The 24,957-nt window shown below is 38.0% G+C and overlaps 7 protein-coding genes across 12 annotated transcripts; all 7 read right to left on the bottom strand.

The window, feature by feature from the left end:
* Window positions 1-91: 91 nt before the first annotated feature.
* On the bottom strand, window positions 92-715 carry LOC110857120 (GDNF-inducible zinc finger protein 1-like). The gene is made up of 2 exons (XM_022105724.1): window positions 539-715; window positions 92-466 (listed from the first exon to the last, which is right to left on the bottom strand). Exons 1-2 carry the CDS (start codon window positions 713-715, stop codon window positions 92-94), a joined length of 552 nt encoding a protein of 183 aa, XP_021961416.1.
* Window positions 716-3,558: 2,843 nt separating this feature from the next.
* LOC110857313 (zinc finger protein 629) lies at window positions 3,559-5,421 on the bottom strand. 2 transcript variants are annotated; one of them, XM_035857817.1, is made up of 4 exons: window positions 5,362-5,421; window positions 5,086-5,267; window positions 4,583-5,017; window positions 3,559-4,438 (listed from the first exon to the last, which is right to left on the bottom strand). In XM_035857817.1, exons 2-4 carry the CDS (start codon window positions 5,194-5,196, stop codon window positions 4,109-4,111), a joined length of 876 nt encoding a protein of 291 aa, XP_035713710.1. In that variant the 5' UTR covers window positions 5,197-5,267; window positions 5,362-5,421; the 3' UTR covers window positions 3,559-4,108. The 2 variants fall into 2 exon arrangements, with proteins under 2 accessions (XP_035713710.1, XP_021961618.1); XM_022105926.2 differs by having other exon boundaries at window positions 5,086-5,399.
* Window positions 5,422-5,956: 535 nt separating this feature from the next.
* On the bottom strand, window positions 5,957-7,589 carry LOC118438075 (zinc finger protein 708-like). Its single transcript, XM_035857820.1, has 3 exons — window positions 7,315-7,589; window positions 6,857-7,246; window positions 5,957-6,704 (listed from the first exon to the last, which is right to left on the bottom strand). The coding sequence occupies exons 1-3, from the start codon at window positions 7,432-7,434 to the stop codon at window positions 6,372-6,374; spliced, it is 843 nt and encodes a 280-aa protein (XP_035713713.1). The 5' UTR covers window positions 7,435-7,589; the 3' UTR covers window positions 5,957-6,371.
* A 1,113-nt stretch (window positions 7,590-8,702) lies between these two features.
* Window positions 8,703-11,860, bottom strand: LOC110857202 (zinc finger protein 431). 3 transcript variants are annotated; one of them, XM_022105811.2, is made up of 5 exons: window positions 11,533-11,860; window positions 10,960-11,451; window positions 10,086-10,280; window positions 9,628-10,017; window positions 8,703-9,482 (listed from the first exon to the last, which is right to left on the bottom strand). In XM_022105811.2, exons 3-5 carry the CDS (start codon window positions 10,215-10,217, stop codon window positions 9,144-9,146), a joined length of 861 nt encoding a protein of 286 aa, XP_021961503.1. In that variant the 5' UTR covers window positions 10,218-10,280; window positions 10,960-11,451; window positions 11,533-11,860; the 3' UTR covers window positions 8,703-9,143. The 3 variants fall into 3 exon arrangements, with proteins under 3 accessions (XP_021961503.1, XP_035713711.1, XP_035713712.1); XM_035857818.1 differs by lacking the exons at window positions 10,960-11,451; window positions 11,533-11,860 and having other exon boundaries at window positions 8,703-8,985; window positions 9,110-9,482; window positions 10,086-10,414; XM_035857819.1 differs by lacking the exons at window positions 10,960-11,451; window positions 11,533-11,860 and having other exon boundaries at window positions 9,279-9,546; window positions 10,086-10,417.
* Window positions 11,861-14,200: 2,340 nt separating this feature from the next.
* LOC110857203 (RE1-silencing transcription factor) lies at window positions 14,201-15,361 on the bottom strand. Of its 3 annotated transcripts, none has more exons than XM_022105814.2 (3): window positions 15,300-15,361; window positions 15,025-15,212; window positions 14,201-14,956 (listed from the first exon to the last, which is right to left on the bottom strand). In XM_022105814.2, the coding sequence occupies exons 2-3, from the start codon at window positions 15,151-15,153 to the stop codon at window positions 14,645-14,647; spliced, it is 441 nt and encodes a 146-aa protein (XP_021961506.1). In that variant the 5' UTR covers window positions 15,154-15,212; window positions 15,300-15,361; the 3' UTR covers window positions 14,201-14,644. The 3 variants fall into 3 exon arrangements, with proteins under 3 accessions (XP_021961506.1, XP_021961504.1, XP_021961505.1); XM_022105812.2 differs by having other exon boundaries at window positions 15,282-15,361; XM_022105813.2 differs by having other exon boundaries at window positions 15,025-15,331.
* Window positions 15,362-16,712: 1,351 nt separating this feature from the next.
* On the bottom strand, window positions 16,713-18,487 carry LOC110857297 (oocyte zinc finger protein XlCOF28). Its single transcript, XM_022105914.2, has 3 exons — window positions 18,166-18,487; window positions 17,695-18,093; window positions 16,713-17,485 (listed from the first exon to the last, which is right to left on the bottom strand). The coding sequence occupies exons 1-3, from the start codon at window positions 18,271-18,273 to the stop codon at window positions 17,159-17,161; spliced, it is 834 nt and encodes a 277-aa protein (XP_021961606.1). The 5' UTR covers window positions 18,274-18,487; the 3' UTR covers window positions 16,713-17,158.
* A 1,203-nt stretch (window positions 18,488-19,690) lies between these two features.
* On the bottom strand, window positions 19,691-23,610 carry LOC110857195 (DBH-like monooxygenase protein 2 homolog). Its single transcript, XM_022105803.2, has 9 exons — window positions 23,234-23,610; window positions 22,674-22,832; window positions 22,438-22,565; window positions 22,241-22,352; window positions 21,926-22,171; window positions 21,513-21,673; window positions 20,933-21,252; window positions 20,475-20,652; window positions 19,691-20,141 (listed from the first exon to the last, which is right to left on the bottom strand). Exons 1-9 carry the CDS (start codon window positions 23,564-23,566, stop codon window positions 19,802-19,804), a joined length of 1,977 nt encoding a protein of 658 aa, XP_021961495.1. The 5' UTR covers window positions 23,567-23,610; the 3' UTR covers window positions 19,691-19,801.
* Window positions 23,611-24,957: the final 1,347 nt, after the last annotated feature.

A 24,957-nucleotide genomic window follows, 5' to 3' on the forward strand; every position in this document is an offset into this window, starting at 1 on the left:
TAAAAATAAAACATTTCTTCATAAAAAATGGTAGAGTAAACTGAAAATAAAATTACAAGCACAATGAAACACATTTGCATAGAATTTGTTTTTACTTTTCGAGAGTATGAACTCGACTACAATGTCTGACCAATGCTGGGAAACTGGCAAACAGCTTTTTGCAAAAGTAACACTCGTGCCTCTTCGTAGCATTGTGGCGTTGCTTTAAATTGAATTTTGAGTGGCTCTTGTACTCGCATTTGTCGCAGGAATGAATCTTCTCCTTGCTCGCAGCATGTTTCATCGCCACGTGACGCTTCAAATTCGATGAGATGGAGAATCTTCTCTTACAAAATGTACACGGATAATTCCTCCGATTTTCATGCAATACCCGAATATGACGTTGTAGGGCACTCCTACTTAAGAAGGCTTGAGGACAGACGTGACACTGTAACGTGTCTGGTGTAGTTTTCTGCAAATGCGTCACCTATGAAATTAATATTCACATTAGTAATTTTTCATCTACATAAGTAATTCTATCCACAACATGCTAATTTACCTCGTGAATTTTCATGGATCCCTTCGGGGTGCTGTGGACAGCTTTAACGTCCAGCCGTAACCCGACCAATTTGGAGAAGACTCCATGACACGTGTCACAACTGGGTTGTTCCCGCGTGCTGTGAATACGCGGATTTCCTGGACTCAAATTGTCTGATGTGATACATGGGTTAAACATGGTTACCCTGGGAGTTTCCCATCCGAGAGAGGTTGTCAAACAGGTTTGACCGACCCTGGGGTTCATGAATTTTTAAAAAATCCAAGCTTTAATAATCAAAATCCTATACATTTTTGTACATCATTTTAAGAAAATGTGTATAATGATTTCATAACACAATTTATATTCATATAAACTTCTCATCCTTGTGTAAAATTATGTATGTATATCAAAAACTAGGTGCTGAATACATGGGTAGCGACGCAAAATGGCAGAAACGCTACTGAGGGTGCTCTTGTAGCAATTTTGGAGAATAACGTTGGAGGGGTTCGTTTTTGGAATGCTGCAGGTAATTACGAATTTTATTGACAATTATCTTGTTTTCTTAATTTTGATTTGATTTTTGACAAGAAATGTACTTATATTTTTCTATTTAGACGAGTTGAAAAAAGTTCTCAGCATGGATTGTAGAATTGTATATTAATAGCTGATCATCATTTAAAGTAGACGGTAAATTCTTAAGGAAAATCCCTATCGATACGTTGTAGCTGATGAATATATACACTAAAGACCCTAATGTTTGCAAAAGCTATGCTAATACATAACTATATTTCTAACTCAAATTTTACTATGTTAATAAATAAATAGCATTATAAGTGCATTCGAAATTACTGATTTTATTTATATTATAAACAATTTAATATTTAGTACGTGGATAAACCTAGTGTTGCCCCGGCACTCTTAATCATGTCCCAATTTTTCTTTAATCAAGGCGTAACTTCTAGAAAATGAATCTTTGAATCGAATCGAATCTTTGAATTGAATCTTTTAAACTTATCAAATAATTGCCACCGTGCAATTTAATCCAAGCCAGGACATCTGCACCTCACGAATGACGAATGTTTCTTCAATTTGCAGATAGATAAGCTTCCGTCGGTCCTCGAAATAAGCTACGTATTCAATTCAACTGATTTTCGTCAACTTATCGAATTATTCTGTCAATTACTACCGAGGCGAATCCGTTTCCAGGGAATCGTATCTATGTATTTCGCCATTTATTTAGCTCCGTTAACGACACAAAATTAATACGTCCAATAATTATGTAGGACAAATGCAAACTTCAAGTTTGGACGTCTTGTCTTGCGAACAAATTGATATTCTCACGATTAATTGAATGCATGTATAACACAGAAGACACATTGAAGACAATTTCAGTAGTGGGTTTATTCGTATGGTGGACTTTAAGCTGGCCCATTTTATGCATAGCTACCTACATACATGTAAAAACTTAAAATTTACGACAAAAACTTCAAAATATCTACTACATACATGCCTTTCTGGAAAAATATCTAGAAGATTTATTCAATTTTCAAATCATAAATTGACTAGCGTATAAGCCCGTCTCCCGCCGGGCGAGCGAAAATAAGAGCTGGAAATATCTGTCGGCAATGGAAGTAAAAGATAAGTGGTAGAGTGACATTTCTGTGTGCTCGTGTCTGACTCCCACTCCACTTCCACTTCACTTCCATAGAAGTGACAAAACTCTGGATCCATCAACTCACTTCCACTTCACTTCCACTTCACTTCGACAGAAGTGACAAAACTCTGGATCCGTCAACTCACTTACACTTCACTTCCATTTCACTCCCACAGAAGTGGCGAAACTCTGAATCTAACTAATTTCCACTTCACTTCGCAGTGAAATAACCTCCCAGCATAGCTACTATTCGACAACCACTCCCAGATAAGCACCATCAGACAACCACTCCCAGATAAGCACCATCAGGCAACCACTCCCAGATAAGCACCATCAGACAACCACTCCCAGATAAGCACCATCAGGCAACCACTCCCAGATAAGCACCATCAGACAACCACTCCCAGATAAGCACCATCAGACAACCACTCCCAGATAAGCACCATCAGGCAACCACTCCCAGATAAGCACCATCAGACAACCACTCCCAGATAAGCACCATCAGGCAACCACTCCCAGATAAGCACCATCAGGCAACCACTCCCAGATAAGCACCATCAGACAACCACTCCCAGATAAGCACCATCAGGCAACCACTCCCAGATAAGCACCATCAGACAACATCTCCCAGATAAGCACCATCAGGCAACCACTCCCAGATAAGCACCATCAGACAACCACTCCCAGATAAGCACCATCAGACAACCACTCCCAGATAAGCACCATCAGACAACCACTCCCAGATAAGCACCATCAGACAACCACTCCCAGATAAGCACCATCAGGCAACCACTCCCAGATAAGCACCATCAGACAACATCTCCCAGATAAGCACCATCAGGCAACCACTCCCAGATAAGCACCATCAGACAACCACTCCCAGATAAGCACCATCAGACAACCACTCCCAGATAAGCACCATCAGGCAACCACTCCCAGATAACTACCATCAGACAACCACTCCCAGATAAGCACCATCAGACAACCACTCCCAGATAAGCACCATCAGACAACATCTCCCAGATAAGCACCATCAGGCAACCACTCCCAGATAAGCACCATCAGACAACATCTCCCAGATAAGCACCATCAGGCAACCACTCCCAGATAAGCACCATCAGACAACCACTCCCAGACAACCCCCAAAGATAACTACCATCAGGCGTTTAATTTTTTGAATTTCATGTATTTTGAATTTTCGCGCCATTCGAAACTCGACTTTCTCTACTTTCACTTCCGTTGCGGAAAATTTACTTTCACTTCCGTCCCGGACAGACATTTCCAGCTTATAAGATAGATAACTATTTAAATGTATGAAAACTTCCTTCCCCAGGTCAACAATTTAATGTTTACGACAAAACGTCAAAATATTTACGAAGTACATGTATTTGATTCTGAAGAAATATTCAAAAGATTTATTCGCTTTTCAAGTAATAGATACGTAGCGTAAACATTAATAACTATTAATAAATGTATAAAAATCTAGAAATATGTAACAATAGGTAAAATTGTATTGAAATATTTGTGACCTATGTATAAGAGTTAGAAAACATGCGCACATATTTTGATAGAGTAGGTCGTCATCAAATGAAAAAATTTAAAACAGTATGTAAGAAATATATATATCCAAGTAGTTTATGACATCTTTCCATCCACTCATCAATGATAAAAATATTGTGAAAGGTTGCAAATACATAAATATCTGGTAATATGTCGCGAGCTAAATACATCAATTGTTTTGCCTTCAACAAATAACATTGTGCTATCTAGGGGATTATAAAAATCAGAGTTTTGAACTAATATAAAAAAATGCATCTTTCACAGAAAACAAATTTCGCTTGAAAATATCTTAATCATAAATTAAAAGATAGCAACATGTGACCAACTAAAATTTAAATGTTACTGTTCCATGGTATGCATTTTCCCTAAGTGACGGATTAAACGGTAAAATTCGCCAAACTTCCTGCCGCAGAAGAATTCGCAGTATGTTTAGCTCTCACATGTTGCTCTAAATTATACTTCGCGTGGGTTTTGTACTCGCATTTTTCGCAGGCCTGAAGCTCGTTGCCTTTGGGGTGCATCGCTTCTACGTGTCGCTGCAAACCTTGAGAGTTCGCCCACTTTTTTCCGCAATATGAGCACGGATACTTCCTCTGCTTTCCATGCGTAATGCGGATGTGGCGTTGTAAGTTATGTTTCCGGGTGAAAGTAGAAGGACAAAGGTTGCAGTCGAAACTTTCCCGGCTCGATTTTTCCAAGTGTGTCGTCTGCAAAGAAATATGCAGCGGCATGATTTGATTTTTTTAAAAAGAAACAGTCCGCAATAAGCTTTTTGTGTTATAAATCTCTAATTTAAAAATTAAAACCAGAACTTCTTGAGTCATTTATTCCCAGATAAAATATTTATTTACCTCGTGACGTTGCATGTTTCCCATCTGGGAGAAACTCCTTCCACAAGTGGTACACTTAAAGGGCTTCTCGTTCGTATGGGTGGAACTGTGTTTCGTAAGATCTGATATCGTTTTGAATTCTTTTCTGCAATCGGTGCACGGAAATCTGACCGGATTATCCGAATGATGAATTTTTTTGTGTCTTGTAACTTCGTGTTTGCTCAGGTAGGATTTTTTACAACCGGGGGACGTACATGGGAAACGAGGTCGTTCCGGGGTCGGGGGTCGTTCCGGGGTCGGGGGTCGTTCCCCCGTGCTGTGGACGGCTTTAGTATCCTTCGGTAAATTTGTGGTGGAGGAACACATCTGGTGGGAAACGTCGCTACTTTGTTGTTCCCCGTTGGTGTGGAATGTCTTCACGTGATCGCATGAGGTAGACGGGCTTTTGCTGCAAATCTAAATGAGAGGTTTATAAGATAAGTAAAAATAAAATTAGCCTACATATTATAAATGTAATCCCTCACCTCACATGGCACGTTCGTGTCGGGGTCATGCGTGACGGGACGCTGAGCACCGGGTTCGACCGTTTTTGAGCATTTGGGGCGTTCTCGATTCATCTCGGGCTTAAAATCCATCTTGATTCTGATTGTGAGTATGTAGATATTTCCTGGTCCAAAACTTTGAGTTCAAACGGGAAGATCTTAATCTGCAAATATATTTCCGAGTTATTAACAAAGTGTTAATTACGTAGGTATTATTATTTTTTCTTTTTTAAATAAGTGTAGTAAAATGGATTTCACATTAGTGGTTTTATTTTGGTCACTTCAGTCGTGGCAGGGCTCAGAGGAAGAATGCGTTTTAAATTGAATGAGCGGTGGGTTGCGTGGTATGAAAAGGTTGGTCTTTTTAAAGTACAGCCACCATGGGTTCAACTGAAAGAAAAGTGGTTATTAATCTCCTTTGGGCTAAAATAGTCAATGCTTTAAATCAAATATATGCTATCTTTACTTTAAATAGAAAGGTAACAAGGAGTGAGAACAGTGGGGAAAAGTTTATAGTGATAACTGGATATGTACGTCACGAAGTGCAGTGGACGGTGTCCATGTCAAATGGGGTAAGTTTTGGCAATTGGATTTTAGATTTTTGAATTTCCATAAAAAATATGCCATATCTGTGGATTTGAAATTATGAAGTCACCCTTTTTTATCCTCTTAGGAGGTTTATCTGTACGGTACCAAATTTTGGTACGCTGTAAGTACTTAGGAAGTAACCGTGAATGAATGTATGCACCAAAAATCGCTAAAATATGTATCTAATATTTACAAAAAAACGTTAAAAGATCTACTAAATACGTGTACCTCTAAAAAAATATATAAAAGATTTATTGACCTTTCCACAAATTTGTAGCGTAAACATTAAAAACTATTTAACTGTATGGAAACTTAGAAACAATAAGTAAAACTGTACTGAAATATTTGTGACCTATGTATAAGAGTTAGATAATATATGTACGCGCATAGTTTGATAGTAGGTCGTCATCAAATGAAAAAGTTGAAAATTAACAAATAGTACATCAACTGATAATATATCGTGAGCTAAATAAATTGTTTTTCCTTCAGCGAGAAACATTATGCTGTTCAAAGGATTATCAAAATCAGAAGTTTTGAACTAATATAAAAAAAGTACATCCTTCGAGGAAAACACGTTTTACTTGAAAATATCTTAATCATAAATTAAAAGATACCAACATGTGACCAATGACAACTTAAATGTTTCTGTTCCATGGTATGCATTTTCCCGTAGTGACGGGTTAATTGGTTAAATTCGCAAAACTTCCTGTCGCAGAAGGAATCGCAATATGTTTATTAGTTCTCACGTGTTGCTCTAAATTATACTTCGTGTGGCTTTTGTACTCGCATTTGTCGCAGTAGTAAATTTTTTCAAAATCTGAGTGTCTCGCTTCCACGTGACGCTCCAATTCTTGAACGCTCGCCGACTTTTTTCCGCAATGTGGGCACAGATAATTCTTCTCATTTTCATGCTTAACTCGGATGTGGTATTTTAAGTTTTGTTTCCAGTTGAAAGTTTTACGACAAAGGTTGCACTTGAAACTCTTCCGGCTCGCTTTTTCCAAGTGTGTCGTCTGTAAATAAAATGCATCGGCTTGCTTTGATTTTTTAAAAAAACAAACAACCCGCTATATAATATGTAAGCTTTTTGTGTTATAAATCTCTTATTAAAAAATCAAACCACAACTTCTTGGGTCATTTATTCCTAGAGAAAACATTTATTTACCTTGTGACGTTGCATGGTTCTCCTGCCCGTGAAACTTCTCCCACAAGTGGCACACTTAAATGGCTTCTCGTTTGTATGGGTGTAACTGTGTCGCCCAAGATGTGACATCGTTTTGAACTCTTTCCTGCAAACGGTGCACGTAAATCGGACTGGATTCTCCGAATGCTCAATTTTTTGGTGTCTTGTGACTTTGTATTTGCTCAGGTAGGATTTTTCGCAGCCGGAAATCGTACATGTGAAACGGGGTCCTTGCTCCGTGCTGTGGACGGCTTTAATATCGTTTGGTATATTTGTAGTTGAGAAAGACGCCTGGTCGCAACTTTGTTGTTCCCCGTTGGTTTGGAATGTCTTCACGTGATCGCATGAGGTAGACGGTGTTTTACTGCAAATCTAAACAAGAGGTTTCTAAGATAAGTAAGAATGAAATAAGCGTCCATTTTCTAAATTTAATTCCTCACCTGGCATTTCACCTTCGCGTCGGGATCCTGCGTGGCGAGATCTGTGGGAAGGTTCGCGTTTGTTGTTAACGATTTTAAACTCTTGGGATATTCTCCAGTCACCTCGGGCTTAAAATCCATCTTGATTCTGAAAGTGAGTATGCAGATATTTACTTGTCCACAACTTTGAGTACAAACAGCAAGTTTAATCTGCAAATATATGTTTCCGAGTAACAATTTGTGAAATAAGTGTGTTAAATTGTTTTATTTTGGGCACTTCAGTCGTGGCAGTTCTCAGAGGAAGAATGTGTGTTAAATAAACCGTCACAACGAATGTAACCAAGGGGTGAAAGAAGTGTGTTATCCGTATTTCAATTCAAATTGATGCATGTATGCAATTTGACCTTTAAATGACATTTCATGACCTTTTGACCTTGATGGGTGTGACCTACAGTGCCCATCTTCGAACTCGTCCTCTCTATTGACGTTAGGAGTTTACGTTCAAAATTTCAAGTGTCTATGTCTTTTCGTTCAAAAGTTATCGGAGCTACGGACAGACAGACGGACGGACGGACGGACGGACGGACAGACAGACGGACATAACGATCTTATAAAGGGCTTTCACCCCTTAATAAAATGAGTGGTGGGTTGCGTGGTATGAAAAGGTTGCCTTTTTTTAATTACAGTGGCCAGATGTAAAACTGAGGGAAAAATGGTTATTAAACTCCTTTGGACCAAAATAATCAACACTTTAAATCAAATATATGTAGACTATTTATCTTTGCTTTAAATAGAAAGGTTACAAGGAGTCAGTCCAGTGTGGAAAAGTTTATTATAAATGATACATACCTGGAAATGCGTGTCACGAATTGCAGATGTATTTACATATTAGATTCGCTGCATTTTTTTTGTAAAATGGCTCTCTAATGGTACACCCATAGCAAACTTGTATTAAACAGATCACTAGAGTACGTATGTGACACTACCGGCACGGTAGTAACATATGTACATTCCTGTTTCGTAATGTTTTGGTAATGAAAAATTTACCACTCAAGAACTAACTAAATATGTACTACCAGTCCGGCCAGAAGCTATTACCAAATCAATACTCTACCATCAATACTCTACTCAATCAATGACTCTACCAGATTTTTAACATTGTATCCATCGTAACACTGTAACTCCATCAATGTAGAAAATTAAACTGTGAAAGCTCATTCCCACAAACTTATTTGTGATTGCTTATTGACATCAGGGACAGTAAATGGGTTTATGTGAATGGTGGACTTTAAGCCGGCTTTCCAATTTTATTCCTGGTTACAGTGGGCAGATATCCACAAAAAATCGCTAAAATATGCATCTAATATTTACGACAAAAACGTCAAAATAATTACTAAATACATGAACCTCTGAAAACATATCTAAAACATTTATTCACTTTTCGAGCAATATGTAGCGTAAAAATTAATAACTGTTTAAATATATGAAAACTTAGAAACATGTAATCATAGGTAAAACTGTATTGAAATATCTGTGACATATAAGAGTTAGAAAACATACGCACATACATATTTTGATAGTAGGTCGTCATCAAATGAAAAAATTGAAAATTAACAAATATATATCTGATATGTCGTGAGCTAAATAAATTGTTTTTTATTCAGAGGGTAACATTGTTCTGGCCAAGGAATTCTAAAAATCAGAATTTTTGAACTAATATAAAATACATCTTTCAGGGGGAAAAAATTCGCTTGAAAATATCTTAATCATAAATTAAAAGATATCAACATGTGACCAACTAAAACTTAAATGTTACCGTTCCATGGTATGCATTTTCCTATAGTGGCGGACTAAACGGTTAAATTCGCCAAACTTCCTGCCGCAGAAGGATTCGCAATATGTTTAATTCTCACATGTCGCTCTAAATAAAACTTCACGTGGCTTTTATACTCGCATTTGTCGCAGTGGTGATACCTTTTGTAATCGGAGTGTCTCGCTTCCACGTGACGCTTCAAACCTTGAACGCTCGCCCACTTTTTTTCGCAATATGAGCACGGATAATTCTTCCCCTTTCCATGCGCAACTCGGATGTGGTATTTTAAGCTATGTAAGCTATGTTTCCGGGAGGTAGTTTCAGGACAAAGGTTGCACTTGAAGATCTCTCGGCTCGATTTTTCCAAGTGTGTCCACTGGAAATAAAATGCGGCGGCATGATTTGATTTTTAAATAGTTAAGAGACTGCCCACTATAAGCCTTACGTGTAATAAAAAGTGTCTTATTTAAAAATCAAACCAAAACTTGAGTCATTTATTCCCGTATAAAATAATTATTTACCTCGTGGCGTTTCATGCTTCCCACCTGCGCGAAACTCCTCCCACAAGTGGTACACTTATGAGGCTTCTCTTTCGTGTGGGTTAGATTGTGTGTTCTAAGATGTGACATCCTTTTGAACTTCTTCCCGCAAACGGTGCACGGATATCGGGCAGGATTTACTGAATGCTGAATTTTTTTGTGTCTCGTAACTTGGTATTTGCTCAGGTAGGATTTATTGCAACCGAGGAACGTACATGGAAAACGGAATCGTTCTCCCGTGCTGTGGACGGCTTTAGTATCGTTCTGTAAATTTGTAGTTGAGAAAGACGCCTGGTCGCAACTTTGTTGCTCCTCGTTGGTGTGGAAGGTCTTCACGTGATCGGATAAGGTAGACGGGCTTTTGTTGCAAATCTAAACGAGAGATTTATAAGATAAGTGAAGATAAAATTAGCGTCCATCTTATAAATTTAATTCCTTACCTCACATGGCATCTTCGTGTAGGGGTCATGCGTGATCACGGGACGCTGGTCACAATTCGTATCAGCCTCGAACGTTAATGGGCCCTTTGGATCTTCTCGATTCGTCCCAGGATGAGTCCAATTATAGTCCATCTGGATTCTGGGTGTGAGTATGGATTTGCTTGTCCAAACCTTTGACTACACAAAGTGTTTAATCTGTAAATTTATTTCCGAGCTTGTTAACAAAGTGTTGAATAAATAGGTCAGTGTTTTAAAATGGGTTTCACATTAGTGGTTTTATTTTGGTCACTTCAGTCTCAGTTCTCAGAGGAAGAATGCATGTTAAATGCTGATAAAATGAGAAGTGTGTTGCATGGTATGAAAAGGTTGTCTTTTTTAAATGACATCAACCATACATATGTACAACTGAAGGAAAGATGGTTAGTAAAATGCTTTGAACCAAAATAACCAATGCATTAGATAAAATATACGTACACTATCTTTACTTTGAATAGAAAGGTTCCAAGCAGTCACTGCAGTGTGGAAAAGTTTACAGTGATACCTGGAAATGTGTGTGATTGGAAAGCTTTTCTAATCCATCGTAACATTGTTCCATCACGATAGAAAGTCAAACTGTTAAAGCCCATTCCCACAATTCAACTTATTAGCGAAAGGGTGACGCACGAGGTGTAATCTTAGATTTGCCAAATTTTGTTGTACATATTTGTTTTTTTAGTAGCTCGCATCAGGGGTGTCAAAATTTTGTACTTCTCATTATTTACCACTTTTTGCCGATTTTTACCGTTATATTAATTTTTCACATCTGATCATTTTACCGATTTTTACCATTTTATCAATTTTTGACAATTTATTCCCGGATAAAATATTTATTTACCTCGTGGCGTTTCATGCTTCCCACCTGCGCGAAACTTCTCCCACAAGTGGCACACTTATGAGCATACCGCGGAAAAATATTTTTTTATCCTACCCTACTCATGTTGAGCTCAACACGAGTAGGGTAGGATAAAAAAATATTTGTCCGGGGTATGCTTATGAGGCTTCGCGTTCGTATGGGTGAAATTGTGTTTTCTAAGATCTGACATCCTTTTGAACTGTTTCCCGCAAACGGAGCACGGGAATCGGACCGGATTCTTCGAATGCTCAATTTTATGGTGTTCCGTAACTTGGTATTTGCTCAGGTAGGATTTTTTGCAGCCGGAGAACGTACATGGGAAACGGGGTCGTTCCCCCGTGCTGTGGACGGCTTTGATATCGTTCGGTAAATTTGTAGTTAAAAAAGACGCCTGGTGGCAAATGTCGCAACGTGGTTGCTCCCCGTTGGTATAGAATGTCATCGTGTGATCGCATGAGGGCTTTTGTTGCAAATCTAAACGAGAGGTTTGTATGTAAGATAAGTGAAGATAAGTGAAGTAAAATTAGCGTCCATCTTCTAAATTTAATTCCTTACCTCACATGGCACCTTCGTGTAGGGGTCATGCGTGATGACGGGACGCTGGTCACAATTCGTATCATCCTCGAACGTTTCTGGGCCCTTTGGATGTTCTCGATTCATCCCAGGATACAAATTAAAGTCCATCTGGATTCTTGGTGTGAGTATGTAGATATTTCCTCGTCCAAAACTTTCAGTACAAACGGCTAGAGTTTAATCTGTAAATTTATTTCCGAGTTTGTCAACAAAGTGTTGAATAAATAGGTAAGTGTGGTAAAATGGGTATCACATTAGTAGTTTTATTTTGGTCACTTGAGTCGTTGCAGTGCCCAGAGGAAGAATGTGTGTAAAACTTAAATGAGTGGTAGGTTGCGTTGTGTCCAAAGGTTGACTTCTTAAAATAACAACCACTGGCTGAAAGCATAGATCGGAGTACTCCGGGCTTGGAGTACGTACTCCGGCCTCCGGAGGCCGAGTACGCAGTTTTTTCTGGAGGCCGGAGTACGCGGAGGCCGGAGTACACGTGGCCAGCCGGAGGCCGGAGTACGCATGGCCGGCCGGAGGCCGGAGTACGCAAAATTTCCGATCGCATAGATAGGAGAATTCCGGGCTTGGAGTACGTACTCCGGCCTCCGGAGGCCGGAGTACGCGACTTTTTCTGGAGGCCGGAGTACGCATGGCCGGCCGGAGGCCGGAGTACGCAAAATATCCGATCTATGGCTGGAAGTGTGCAACTGGAGAAAAAATGATTATGTAGTAAACCTTTTGGACAAAAATAACCTATGCTTTGCATCAAATGTACGCGATCTTTGCTTTAAATCGAGGTTACAAGGAGTCAGTGCAGTATGGAAAAGTTTATTATGCATGATACATACACTCACCGGAACAATTACTTGGCAGAAAGAACGACCTGTACTGAAATGCATATTCCGAGAAAAGTTCAAGAGATTTTTGGGTGATTATTTTTGTGATTAGTAGATAAAGAAATGACATACCAAAATACCAATTTCGAAAAAAAAAATTTCAGTGGGGTAAACCAAGATTTTCCCACCAGCAGTTAAAATCAATCCCGGAACAATTATTTGGCATTTTCGTGTATCGAACGAAAAAATAGTTATTTCGAGTTGGTAAGCAATTTTTAAATTTTAAATAGCATTGGCTATGGGGCCCGTCAACAGTGTCCAAAATTTCTGGGACCCGGTTTTATGGACCGGCGTTACTAAATAGTTGTATTTACTCTCATTAGACGATAAAACCGGGTCCCAAAAATTTTGGTCTCTGTTGATGGGCCCCATAGCAAACGCACGCCATATGATGATTTTACCGTTTGACATGGGGGGCTTCTTCCTAGTTCGGAAAATTTTTATCGGTCAGTCTCATCAGGTTTTTCTGATCAGCTGAGGTGTCAGTTTGATTTCCATGTTGAGTTTCGATATGCGAAATTGAAACTTTCGGGTTGAGCATGATGTTCTTGACAATGGCACACGCCTCCGTCGAGGGAAATAATGGCTCTTGGTCTCTTCCGAGCTTATTTAAATCAACCTGGTGGATTAAGATTATGCAATTGTATACTACACTATTGTTGGATGTATTTTGTGCAGTTTTGAAATTTTGGTCTGCTGGTATCATCCCATACAAAGGATTTAATGGTAATGTGGTCCAATGACTCTCTCTTCGGCTTCGTTGGAGCTATCTGTTAAATGTCGGAATTGCGTAGAAATGAAGCAAAAAACATATTCTAGCTATTTAAAATTTAAAAATTGCTTACCAACTCGAAATAACTATTTTTTCGTTCAATACACGAAAATGCCAAATAATTGTTCCGGGATTGATTTTAACTGCTCGTGGGAAAATCTTGGTTAACCCCACTCAGGATTTTTTTTCGAAAATGAATTTATGGTATGACATTACCAGTAAGTTGATCTACTAATTGCAAAAAAACTTTCCCAAAAATCTCTTGAACTTTTCGAGGAATGTGCGTTTTAACTCACGTCGTTTCTTCTGCCAAATAATTGTTCCGGTGAGTGTACCTGGAAATGTGTGTCACGAACTGCAGATGTATCTACATATTTATATATTAGATTCACTGCATTTGTTGTAAAATGGCTTTCTAATGGTACACCCATAGCAAACTTGTTTTAGATCGCTACTGACCAAAGTACAAATGCGACACTATCGGCACGGTAATAACATGCATTCCTGTTTCGTAATGGTGTGGTAATGAAAAATTTGCCATTCAAGAACAAACTACATATGTACTACCAGTCCGGCAGGAAGCTGTTACCAAATCAATTCCAGTACGAAGTATGTGACTACCAGATTTTTAACCGTGTATCCATCGTAACATTGTAACTCCACCGCTGTAGAAAATTAAACTGAAAGCTGATTCCCACAATTTGAACTTATTCGTGTTGCTTACTGACATCAGGGTGACGCACAAGGTGTAATCTTAGATTTTCCAAAAATTTTTGTACAGGTAATTGTAGTACGTATTAATTCGAATTCAAATTTACAATTGAAGACTATTTCAGTAAATGGGTTTATGTGATTGGTGGACTTTAAGACGGCTTGCCTATTTTATTCCTAATTACAGAGGGCAGATATCCACATATTTATGAAAAATCGCTGAAATATGTATCTAATATTTACGACAAAAACGTCAAAATATTTACTAAATAAATACATGTACCTCTGAAAAAATATCTAAAAGATTTATTCACTTTTCGAGCAATATGTAACGTAAAAATTAATAACTATTTAAATATATGAAAACCTAGAAATATGCTACAATAGATAAAACTGTATTGAACAAGTGTGACCTATAAGAGTTAGAAAACATACGCAAATAGTAGGTCGTCATCGAACGAAAAAGTTGAAAATTTACAAATATATGTCTGAAAATATGTCGTGAGCTAAATAAATTGTTTTTTCTTCAGCCAGTAACATTGTTCTGTCCAAGGAATTATAAAAGTCAAAAGATTTACACTAACATAAAAAATGCATCTTTCAAGGTAAACAAACGCTTAAAAATTTCTTCAATATACATTAAAAGATACCAACATGTGACCAGCGAAAACTTACTTATTTAAGTGTTACTCTTCCATGCTATGCATTTTCCCGTAGTGACGAATTAAACGGTAAAATTCGCCAAGCCTCCTGCCGCAGAAGGATTCGCAATATGTTTAAGTCTCACGTGTAGCGCTAAAATACACTTCGCGTGGCTTTTGTACTCGCATTTGTCGCAGGAATAAATCTCCTCCTTGCTCAGGTAGGATTTTTTACCGTCGGGAAAAGTAGATTGTTCCACCGTGCTGTGGACGGCCTTAAGATCGTTCGGTAAATTTGTAGTTGAGAAAGACGCCTGGTCGCAACTTTGTTCTTCCCCGTTGGTGTGGAATGTCTTCACGTGATCGGATAAGGTAGACGGGCTTTTGCTGCAAATCTAAACGAGAGGTTTATAAGATAAGTAAATATAAAATTAGCGTCAATCTTCTAAATTTAATTGCTCACCTCACATTCCATCTTCGTGTCGGGGTCGTGCGTGACGTGACGATGACCACAATTCGTATCAGATTCGACCGTTTCTGGGCACTTTGGATCTTCTAGATTCCTCCCAGGATGAACCCAACTAAAGTCCATCTGGATTCTGTGTGTAAGTACGTATTTTCTTGTCAAAACCTTAACGGCGAGAGTTTAGTCTGAAAATATAATTCCGAGTTTGTTAACAAAGTTTTGAATAAATAAGTAAGTGTGTTAAAATGCGTTACTGGTTGTATTTTGGTCACTTGAGTCGTGGCAGTGGACAGAGGAAGAATGTGTGTTAAATTGAATGAGTGGCGGGTTGCGTGAGTGGTATGAAAAAAGGTTGATTTTTTTAAATTACAGCCACAATGGGTACAACTGAAAGAAAAGTGGTTATTAAAATCCTTTATACCGAAATAGTCAATGCTTAAATATACGCTATCTTTGCTCTAAATACTTAGAAAGGTTGCAAAGAGTCAGAGCAGAGAAATGTGGAAAAGTTTATGCATGATGATACCTGGAAATGTGCGTCACGAACTGCAGTCGTACTTATTTATTAGATTCGCTGCATTTCTTGAACTGTTTTGATTACAATCGTATGATTACTTTTTTAAATAATCTATCGCAACATTGTAATTCCATCGCGGTAGAACATCAAACTGGTAAAGCTAGTAAAGAATTACGCAAAACTTTGTTTATTAGATGAACATTTCCACATGAATATGTCCTATGGAATACCTTTTATGGATGGATGGATAAACACATGTGTATTTCGTATGTGCAGGCATGAATACATTGTACAAAAATATGTTTAACCGCAAATAACCCCCACCACCAGCGACCTCTTATGGCGAGTAGAATCAATAACTCGAGCTCCTCTCTTCCTATCCTAACACATGTTAAATAATTCTACTGTGATTTTTACAAAAAAATACAATTCTCGACCAATTTTGAAGATATTTTGATGTTCAATATCTCAAATTGTTCACGAGAGGATGCACTACAATTGCCTTAGACGATTTGTTGGAATCTTGTTTCCATCAAGTTCCACTACAAGTTTAAACTTTGCATTGGTGTAGAAATTATTAGAAACAAAAATCTAACAAACCGTCTAACAAAATTGTAGTGCATCCTCTTGTGAACAATTTAAGATGTTGAACATCAAAATATCTTCAAAATTGGTCGAGGATTGTATTTTTTTGTAAAAATCACGGCAGAGTTATATAGCATGTGTTAGGAGAGGCAGAGAAAAGCTCGCGTTTTGACTCGACTCGTGTTGCATCTCAATCGAATTTGCTGTTGTGCAGCTGCGCGCCATCTGCGGACGCTGCAGTCATCGAAAGTTAAAAGTCTTTGTCACTGGCAACGACTGGGGTAATTATGGTTTTCGCCGGCCTCCGTACCATGCACTGTTAAGCATATATTGGTTGTGGAGATATGCATGGTGTCAATTCATGTCCATTGAGATATAACGATTTTTATGTGAATGTTCAAATAAATGTGTACATAGTGGCTACATGTATGTATTTTCATAAATGTATGCATAAGATGATTCGCCAATGTCCGTCGAAAAACAAATTATTGTTTTTATTGGCACAGCAGCTTAGAAAAAGGTGAAGTCAAAGGCTAAAAAAAATTGGAGAACTATTTGCATATGTATGCAAATACTTTCCAGATAAAATTAAAACTAAACATATTTATTATCCTAGTTGAATTAATTGTATATTATGTATATTATGTATTTAGTTAAAAAACGATATCTATGTAAAACATTGCCTATTTGAAAATCTAGAAATATATAACAATAGATAAGAATGTTTAGAGATTTCTGTGATCTATCAGAGTTCTGGAACATACCTACAACGTTCGACCGTAGGTCGTCATCAAATAAAAAAAACTTGAACATAAATAAAATGTATCTGATAATATGCAGCCAATGTTCTGGGCTACATTGTTTAGCCTGCAGCAAGTGAACTGTAGGGCGGTAGCTCTAACCTTTAAACTAACAAAAATTCATACGTGGCAAACAAACTTCGCTTGAAAATATCCTAATTATAAATCAAAAGATGTCAACTTAAATGTTCCTTTTCCATGATTTCGCCAGTAGTGATGGACTAACAAATCAAATTCGCGAAACTTCCAAGTCACAATCGAAAGTATTCGCAATATGGTGATTTCTCACGTGTTGTGCTAAATCATGCTTCAAGTGGGCTTTGTACTCGCATTTATCGCAGGAATGAACCTCTTTGTTTTCCGAGTGTCTCGCCTCCACGTGACGCTTTAAACCGCGAACACTCGCCAACTTTTTTTCGCAATATGAGCACGAATAAGCTCTCCGATTTTCGTGCACAACTTCGATGTGGCGTTGTAAGTTACAGTTCCGGAAGGAAGTTACAGGACAAAGGTGACACTTGAAGATCTCCCGGCTAGATTTATCCAAGTGTGTCGTCTGTAAAGGAGTATGCAGCTATTGTAAAGTAAAAATCTGTGCGGGACGGAAAATTTCCCGCTTTGTGAACTAAGTGCATACTAAAAGAGGCCATCGTCTGAATTTCTCCGTCCCAGAGAGATTCCTACTTTGCTATGCTTGTAAAAGTCTCTCAATTAAAAAATGAAACCAGAACCTTTTGGGATATTTATTCCCTGATAAATATTTACCTCATGACGGATCAAGACAGATTTTTGGGCGAAATTCCCCCCACAAGTGGCACACTTAAACGGTTTCACGTTCGCATGGGTGGATCTGTGATTCCCAAGATTTGACATCGTTTTGAATTCTTTCTCGCAAAGGGTGCACCGAAATCGGACCGGATTCTCGACATGGTCAGTTTTCACGTGCAGCGAAATATGTCTCTTGTTTTTGTAGGTTTTCTCACAACCGGGAATCGTGCATGGGAAACGGGGTGGTTCCCCCGTGCTGTGGATGGTTTCAACATCGTTGGGTAAATTTGTAGTGGAGGAGCAAACCTGGTCACTATTGTCGCAACTGGTGGCGTGGATTGCTTTCATGTTGGCGGGTAAGGTAGAAATAGGGGTTTCCGAAATATTGCTGTGATTCTAAACCAGAGTTTTTAAGATAGGTAAAAAATAAAATTAGCGTCCATCTTCTAAATTTAGATAATTCCTCACCTCAGGATTCACATTCGCGTCGAGGTCATGCGCGACGGGACGCTGAGCATAATTCGTATCAAATTCGAATTCGAACATTTCTGACAACTCAGGGAATTCCCAATTCATTCCTAGGTCCAAACCATCTGGCCACTGTGAGTATGTGTTTATGTTTTTAATTGTCCAAACGGCGACTGTTTAATGTGCAAATATATATCCGACTTGGTTAACACAGTGTTAAATGAGTAAGTTTGGGTGTTAAAATGCGTGATAAATTATCTAGTTTTATTTTGGTCACTTCAGTAGTCCCAGTGCTCATGAGGAATAATGTTAATGTTAAATGACACGAGTGGTGGGTTGCATGGTATGACAAAGGTTGCCTTTTTAAATTACAGCTACCAGGTGTAAAACTGAAGGAAAAATGGTGATTAAACGGACCAAAATAACCAATGCTTTAAATCAAATATCCATTATCTTTGCTTTAAATACAGAGGTTATAAGAACTCAGTTCAGTGTGAATAGTTCATAGTGATACCTGGAAATGTATGTATACATACATTTCACAAATATGTAGTTGTATTTATTAGATTCGGTAGTAATGCAAATGATTCGATTGACGATTAAAATAAACCCTTACAAACGAATGTAAAAAAGTAGCGTCAGACCGATCGAAATTTCCTTTAAAGTGTCACCGTATCCGACAATTATTTATTTGTGACCCTTGACCCCGTCCTCAAGGTCATGAGGTCAAAAATATTAACGTCCCCAAAATCGTTGTAAAATTTCCTTTAAAATGACACCCCGTATGACAATTATATATTATGTTGACCCTTGACCTCGTCCGCAAGGTCATGAGGTCAAAAATATCAGCGTCTCCAAAACCACGGTCAAATTTCCTTAAAAATGACACCCCATATGACAATTATGCATTTTTTGACCTCTGACCTCGTCGCCAAGGTCATAAGGTCAAAAATATTAACGTCTTCGAATTCGCGGCGAAATTTCCTTTCAAATGATACCCCATATGATAATTAAAGTGAATTTAATTTTGGACCACACCCCCTGGCGCTGTGGGGTGTGGTCAGACTGACCCCATTTTCGAACTCGACCGAGAACTAAAAATTAGAAGCACAATGGCGAAAACAGGGTTTGATTATGTTGACTCGTTCTGGAGATATCCTGCTTACAGACGGACGGACGGACAGACGGACAGACGGACGGACAAAACGATCACAATAAGTAGCTGACGCTACTTAATAATTAAGTCGTTAACACGTTTTTCTTCTATTGAAGTATCTTAAACATATTAAATATCTTACAAAATTTTCATAGCTTTCTCAAACCTCCGATCCTGACTCCGATCCTGACCTCCGATCCTGACTCTCATACAGAGAGCCAAGTCACGTATATATGTACGTGAAATGAAAGGAATTTGCTCGGTGAGGGAATGTGGAAAGAAGGGAATATTACCTCTAAAGTAAGAACGAAATTTATATTGATTACATAAACATGGATAAAAACAAAATTCGGATAAATAAATAAAATGTGTATTTTGTGACAAAATCAAGCTTTTATTCCATCTATTAACGATATATTTCTGAGGACGTTTTCTTTGTGCATTTATATAAGTAGTTAGCTTACAAACGACTTGCGCATTTTAGGATAAGCCACATATTAAAAGCAGAATAATGGTGGGATAGAAAATTGTATTTCTTCCTGTTCCAGATGGTGTGGTGGGTGGAACATACGATTGGCAAATATCTTCCGGTTCGTAAATCTTGCTTATCTCGGGGTAACCCACCCTGAACTCGGCTGGTGCTTCCATATCCTTTAATCCGAAGCATTGTCCATCATGTAAACTGTTTCTTCGCTTATTTTCCATTTCCCGCTTGAACTCTTCCGTCCAGACAAACTTGTTAGCGAGAGAGTCTTCATAATCCCCTCGCAAATTGGCGGGCTCGATAATGTAAATGTCAGGTTGCCCGACCTTATCGACACTAAATTTAGGAATATTTATAGTTAGATTGGCCAAGAAAATTTTTACGATAAGTTCGGCAGGAAGAAATTAACTTGAACAAATTTTGCAAAATTATTTCTCCGTTTTAAAAACTGTGTAACTTTACAATATGATTTGAGTAAATTGATTCTGTACATTCAAAATCTTGGTTAGTTAGAGTAAACGTGTGTTATTTTTCGCAAAATATTGCAAAAAATAGTATGTATTTGAGGTCACTTATTGACTTGGCGGAAATCTACTTTGGCAAGTTTAAGATGTTTGATTGATTACGTTACAATCGTGCACGTGAAAACTTTATGAAAAATTTACTTACTACGTGTAATTCGTGATTCCCAAGTCCGCCAAGCTTTGTTCGACGTTATAGCTTGACGAGCAAATGTCCACGTTAATCTTGGGATAGTACCACATGAAGGCCTCGCACATTTCGTCCCTGGTCGACAAATCCCCAATGACGACCTGACCCTTTCGCCAGGAGGAGTCGTAGGTACATTCTGTGCAAAATAAAATTTACGAATTAGCACTAAATATGTAGACTAATTCGCATAAATCGACCCATTGCAAAATTTAATCTTTCTACTGTACATCGGAAATCAAAAGGTGTCAAGCAAAACTTGTTTAGGAACCAAAACGGAGACGAATGATCCTCGCAGATTTTTGTATATAGAAATGATGCATCTATTCCATGTTTAAAAATCTATCAAGTTACGCAAATTTAAGTCACTCGTCTCCTTTAGTTGCTCAACGACTAAATGTAGGTAATTTGGTTCTCACCATAAGTCATGTGATCCCCTGGAAACACGACGATCTCGCTGTTTAAGTGTTTATTTTGCTGAAAGTCGAAATCGTAGTGGTCATCGTAGTCGAGCCAGGGGAGTTCCTCGGTCCCCCTGAAATGACGAAGCTTCAACTTCCTGCCCGACAGATGGGAGTGCAGTAGCGAGTTGAAGACTTTGATGCCATCTTGCGGAAGTTTTTCTTGCGTACAGGAAGACGCACAGTGGCCCACGGTGACAAAACTGGTCGTGTTCGGGGGCACGGTGAGAGCTTGGTTGACCTGATGACCTACCATAAGAAGGCCGGCGTCATGTTCACTGTAAAATAATAGATTCGTCTGAGAAAAAATTAATGGATTATCCGAAATTGGAAGACTTTGGAAAATCGGTTTTAGATTTATCCGATTTTAGCTAAATAAATTTTGATCTTATCCGATTTTGACAAGGTGTTACAACTTTTAGTGAAAGCGATTTTTTCGATTGTTTTGATTTTCCAAAACATGTTTTAGACAAGATTGAATTTTATTTGGATGCCTATGACTTAATGAAACTGCTAATTGACTTCGGTTTTTACATACCGTATTTCATTCGTATAGTAGAAAGAGACTCCAGTTTCAAATCTTAAACCAGCAATTTCGTCGGGATTGTCGTAGTGAACCTCTAACATGTAGAAATATTCGCGATCAGTTTCTTCCTCTTCGCCGATTGGATACCCCGTATTCGGGGGGAAGGTCATTTTCTAGATGTGCATAAAAACGTAATTAGACATTTTTTTTATAAAATCCCCGTCAATTTTTTACTGAGTTTAGCCCATCAAAATTTGTCTTTCATATTTCTACTGTTCGTTCAAAAAATATAGCGACAAAATTAAGCCTTAATTTTTTCAAAAGGTTAACATCTGAGAGTCTATTAATCTGCCAGATAACCTCTCAGATTTCTTTGTCTCTACTTATTTTTGAACGAATGATAGGTGTGTATTTAAATGTCTCACCTTTCCTCCTTTAGCCCAAACGTATAAATATTCCTGGCAAAAGAAGGTTAAAAACGCCATCTGATTATCGGCAGGCGCATCTTGATCATACGGTACGTAGCAGTGATCCCCTTTGAAGCCAGTGTCAACTGTGTAATTTCTCAAGTAATCGCCAACAGGGGTGGAATTTAGGGGATTGTAGCAGTTGTAGAGAACAAAATGATGCGTATGCGCAAGTGCGGAGAGGGTAGGGACAAAGGCGTCAAACTAAAGAAGTAATATTTACATAGGTAAATTAAATTTCACTTTTGGCTTAAAATTTAAATTTAAATTTACCGCCACGATGTGATGCTTCCCCGCGAGTTGGGGTCCCTTATGGAAACTGCACCAGTAAGAGGTATCGTTTTGTGGCATCTCCATATCCAACGTCATCTTCCACTCGGTCGTTCTGCATACATCAGTGTAAAAATTTGTACAATTAATTTTGAAGTTTTTTTCCCAAATAATATGCAAATATGTGTATCAGTACATACTTTGTTAAGTCCACTTCCGGCATGGGAGCTCCCAATAAATTTACGGATTTGGTTCCCCTACTGCTAGAAGTGTGATATTCGATCTCATCCGAGGTACCCAGGGCCCAAATTAATCTGGTTGTGTCCATCTAAATAAATTATTTTTGAGGGTTAATAACATAAGTATTTACATGAAACATGAATCCACGTACATACATACATATTTAGAATTTATAAAATTTACGCTATTTTATTACCCCGATTGGATAATCTTGATCATCACAGGTGTTCAGAAGTCGAGAAAATTTGAGGTACGTACGATTGTAGAGAAGCCCTTTGAACTCTCTTGCCTCATGGAGCACCCAGTCGGAGTGCGTGTCTTGGATTGGTTTCGAAAATCCGGTGGCATAATTGTCCTGAAATTTCGAAAAATATTCATATTTATTTTGAAAATAGCTATAAAAATGGTTAATGGTTGGTTAAATTACATGAATCAATTTATTTCGAACAAATTATGATGCGATTTCATTACGCAAAGAACCAATTCACGTGTTCCTTTCTAACATTGTAAAGTCTGTAAATTGTCTAAACTTGCGGAGTTTTCCAAACTTTACAAATATTTCTAAGGAAAATTTAGCTTCAAAGTTTTTGTAAATATATGTATGTACTCAGATCCAGGAGGTCTTTTTATTTTGATAAACTTTGTAAAATCATTTTTCAAAACTTACAGATTTTATGAGTTACAAATGACTGCGTGAATTGCCCCAAAGATTAATTGTCCATATAAATTTTTGGCAGCATATTTTTATTGACTTACGGAAGAGTACGAACTTCCATTATCATGCACCCCCGCGATGAAAATATCCGCCCCGGTCATACTTCCGGTCGGCGAAATGCCAATTCCCACGTAACCATGAGTTTCCGCTTCTACTTCGAAGGTAATCGTTCCCTCGTCCGTGTTCACGGTCCAACCCAGCAGAACTCTTCCCTCATGATCTAATTGCTCCCAGTTTGAGGTTGTTCTTACATAACGGAGCGGATCTTGGTTGTCTTGGCGACCACGAAGCAATGACGTGGCTAAGGTCTGATCAAACTTGGCGAGAATGAGGAACACGGAAAAAATAGAGCAAAATAGAGTAAAATTGGACATTTTATTTATTTAATTGGTAAACGTGTGAAGTTATTAAATGCGGAGATAATAGTGACGAATGAACGAGGGAATTGAACGCCTTTTTATGGACAGGTTAAGTGTAAACGTCATGGATTTTGTTATCTTAATTAACTTTGGATTGATTAAGTGTATAATTATTTGATATTGGATGTACACTATTTGCATCGCAAAACTCAGGTTCAATAGTTACACGCTAAAAAATTGAGGGACGAATAAATTTGGAAAATGGATATCCATTTTTACACACAAAGTTTAATGAACTTATGTATGTATATCCAGTCGAAATTGAGATTTTCGATGCGTACATATAATTGAAATACAGATAGATTTGTAGTTCTTGAAAAATTGCAACATTTCACGGGTCCTATTTCGTAATCGAGTTGTACATACATACGCATCCACAAATGTGCCCATGTAGAATTAATTTGGGCATTCTACATAGTTGCCCCATTTAATTCCCCAATTAGGGAAATACCCAAAACGTGGGAAGTTTGTTTGAGTCTGAGTCGCCCTTGATATGTTGCAACCCTCCGTGGAAATAAATTTATTAAGTCCATTATAAAGTGTGTGACACAACAGGTCATGCTTTTCTGATCCTGACTCGCATTGTCTCAATTATCTGCATTTCGTGGCACATGGCTTGTAAAGCAAACAGATATACATTTGCCGACAGTGAACTTTTCAATAATTTGTCAACACAATATAATGTTCCTATGCAGGTATGAATGTATGTACCTGTTGAGTGGGTTGCAAATTAGTCATTGATAGCTTATTTACATAAATCTGCGTCGTGATGTACCTGAAGCGTGTGACATGTTTCATTCGGATTTATGGGTGCTAATGAGTCATACAATTGATAATGAGAGAACTGATAAAAACTTCATTCTGTAAGGATGTGAATCATTTCTTGCAATGCCTAAGGATTTATTATGGCATCATTTAAACGAATTAATTTATTACCATATCGCAAGTTGCTCGAATAATTTAGTACTAATGACTAATTAGCGTACTCATATTAACCTTCGTATATCTCGCAAATTAAGCATAGCAATATGACTTGTAAAGGTTGCAAGGTTTTGCGAAACTTTTGCTGGAACACCATAGGAGTTTTTCGGAAATTTACCAAGCATGCATGCTTTTATTCCGCAAGATTGTTTTGAAAATTCATCTTCTGTATTAAACACTTTAGAAATTCCCGATAATCTATGGGAACTAAATCCAAGCAGGAAACGGAATTATTTGTACGGGTTTGCGAAATCATATTCTGACTTGGATTTACAGTTATTTCAATTATTAAGAGGCCAGCACAATTTTCCAGGGTAAACAAAAATGAGCTTAGGAATTTGATTCCATATGTTTATAGATGGACA

This window comes from Folsomia candida, unplaced genomic scaffold, assembly GCF_002217175.1.
Source record: "Folsomia candida strain VU population unplaced genomic scaffold, ASM221717v1 Fcan01_Sc018, whole genome shotgun sequence".
NCBI lineage: Eukaryota > Metazoa > Arthropoda > Collembola > Entomobryomorpha > Isotomidae > Folsomia > Folsomia candida.

What these genes read in the sequence shown, in the direction of transcription:
- LOC110857120 (XM_022105724.1), bottom strand. Translation starts at nt 715, where the DNA reads ATGTTTAACCCATGTATCACATCAGACAATTTGAGTCCAGGAAATCCG. An exon ending in GATCCATGAAAATTCACGAG is followed by an intron (nt 467 to 538) that starts GTAAATTAGCAT and finishes TTAATTTCATAG; the next exon opens with GTGACGCATTTGCAGAAAAC.
- LOC110857195 (XM_022105803.2), bottom strand. Translation starts at nt 23,566, where the DNA reads ATGTCCAATTTTACTCTATTTTGCTCTATTTTTTCCGTGTTCCTCATT. An exon ending in TTTGGGCTAAAGGAGGAAAG is followed by an intron (nt 21,674 to 21,925) that starts GTGAGACATTTA and finishes ATGCACATCTAG; the next exon opens with AAAATGACCTTCCCCCCGAA. An exon ending in AGGGGATCACATGACTTATG is followed by an intron (nt 20,653 to 20,932) that starts GTGAGAACCAAA and finishes TATTTTGCACAG; the next exon opens with AATGTACCTACGACTCCTCC.
- LOC110857202 (XM_022105811.2), bottom strand. Translation starts at nt 10,217, where the DNA reads ATGGACTATAATTGGACTCATCCTGGGACGAATCGAGAAGATCCAAAG. An exon ending in ACACGAAGATGCCATGTGAG is followed by an intron (nt 10,018 to 10,085) that starts GTAAGGAATTAA and finishes TCTCTCGTTTAG; the next exon opens with ATTTGCAACAAAAGCCCGTC. An exon ending in GAAGCATGAAACGCCACGAG is followed by an intron (nt 9,483 to 9,627) that starts GTAAATAATTAT and finishes TTTTATTTCCAG; the next exon opens with TGGACACACTTGGAAAAATC.
- LOC110857297 (XM_022105914.2), bottom strand. Translation starts at nt 18,273, where the DNA reads ATGAATTGGGAATTCCCTGAGTTGTCAGAAATGTTCGAATTCGAATTT. An exon ending in ACGCGAATGTGAATCCTGAG is followed by an intron (nt 18,094 to 18,165) that starts GTGAGGAATTAT and finishes ACTCTGGTTTAG; the next exon opens with AATCACAGCAATATTTCGGA. An exon ending in CTGTCTTGATCCGTCATGAG is followed by an intron (nt 17,486 to 17,694) that starts GTAAATATTTAT and finishes ACTCCTTTACAG; the next exon opens with ACGACACACTTGGATAAATC.
- LOC110857313 (XM_035857817.1), bottom strand. Translation starts at nt 5,196, where the DNA reads ATGGATTTTAAGCCCGAGATGAATCGAGAACGCCCCAAATGCTCAAAA. An exon ending in ACACGAACGTGCCATGTGAG is followed by an intron (nt 5,018 to 5,085) that starts GTGAGGGATTAC and finishes CCTCTCATTTAG; the next exon opens with ATTTGCAGCAAAAGCCCGTC. An exon ending in GAAACATGCAACGTCACGAG is followed by an intron (nt 4,439 to 4,582) that starts GTAAATAAATAT and finishes ATTTCTTTGCAG; the next exon opens with ACGACACACTTGGAAAAATC.
- LOC110857203 (XM_022105814.2), bottom strand. Translation starts at nt 15,153, where the DNA reads ATGGACTTTAGTTGGGTTCATCCTGGGAGGAATCTAGAAGATCCAAAG. An exon ending in ACACGAAGATGGAATGTGAG is followed by an intron (nt 14,957 to 15,024) that starts GTGAGCAATTAA and finishes CCTCTCGTTTAG; the next exon opens with ATTTGCAGCAAAAGCCCGTC.
- LOC118438075 (XM_035857820.1), bottom strand. Translation starts at nt 7,434, where the DNA reads ATGGATTTTAAGCCCGAGGTGACTGGAGAATATCCCAAGAGTTTAAAA. An exon ending in ACGCGAAGGTGAAATGCCAG is followed by an intron (nt 7,247 to 7,314) that starts GTGAGGAATTAA and finishes CCTCTTGTTTAG; the next exon opens with ATTTGCAGTAAAACACCGTC. An exon ending in GAACCATGCAACGTCACAAG is followed by an intron (nt 6,705 to 6,856) that starts GTAAATAAATGT and finishes TTTTATTTACAG; the next exon opens with ACGACACACTTGGAAAAAGC.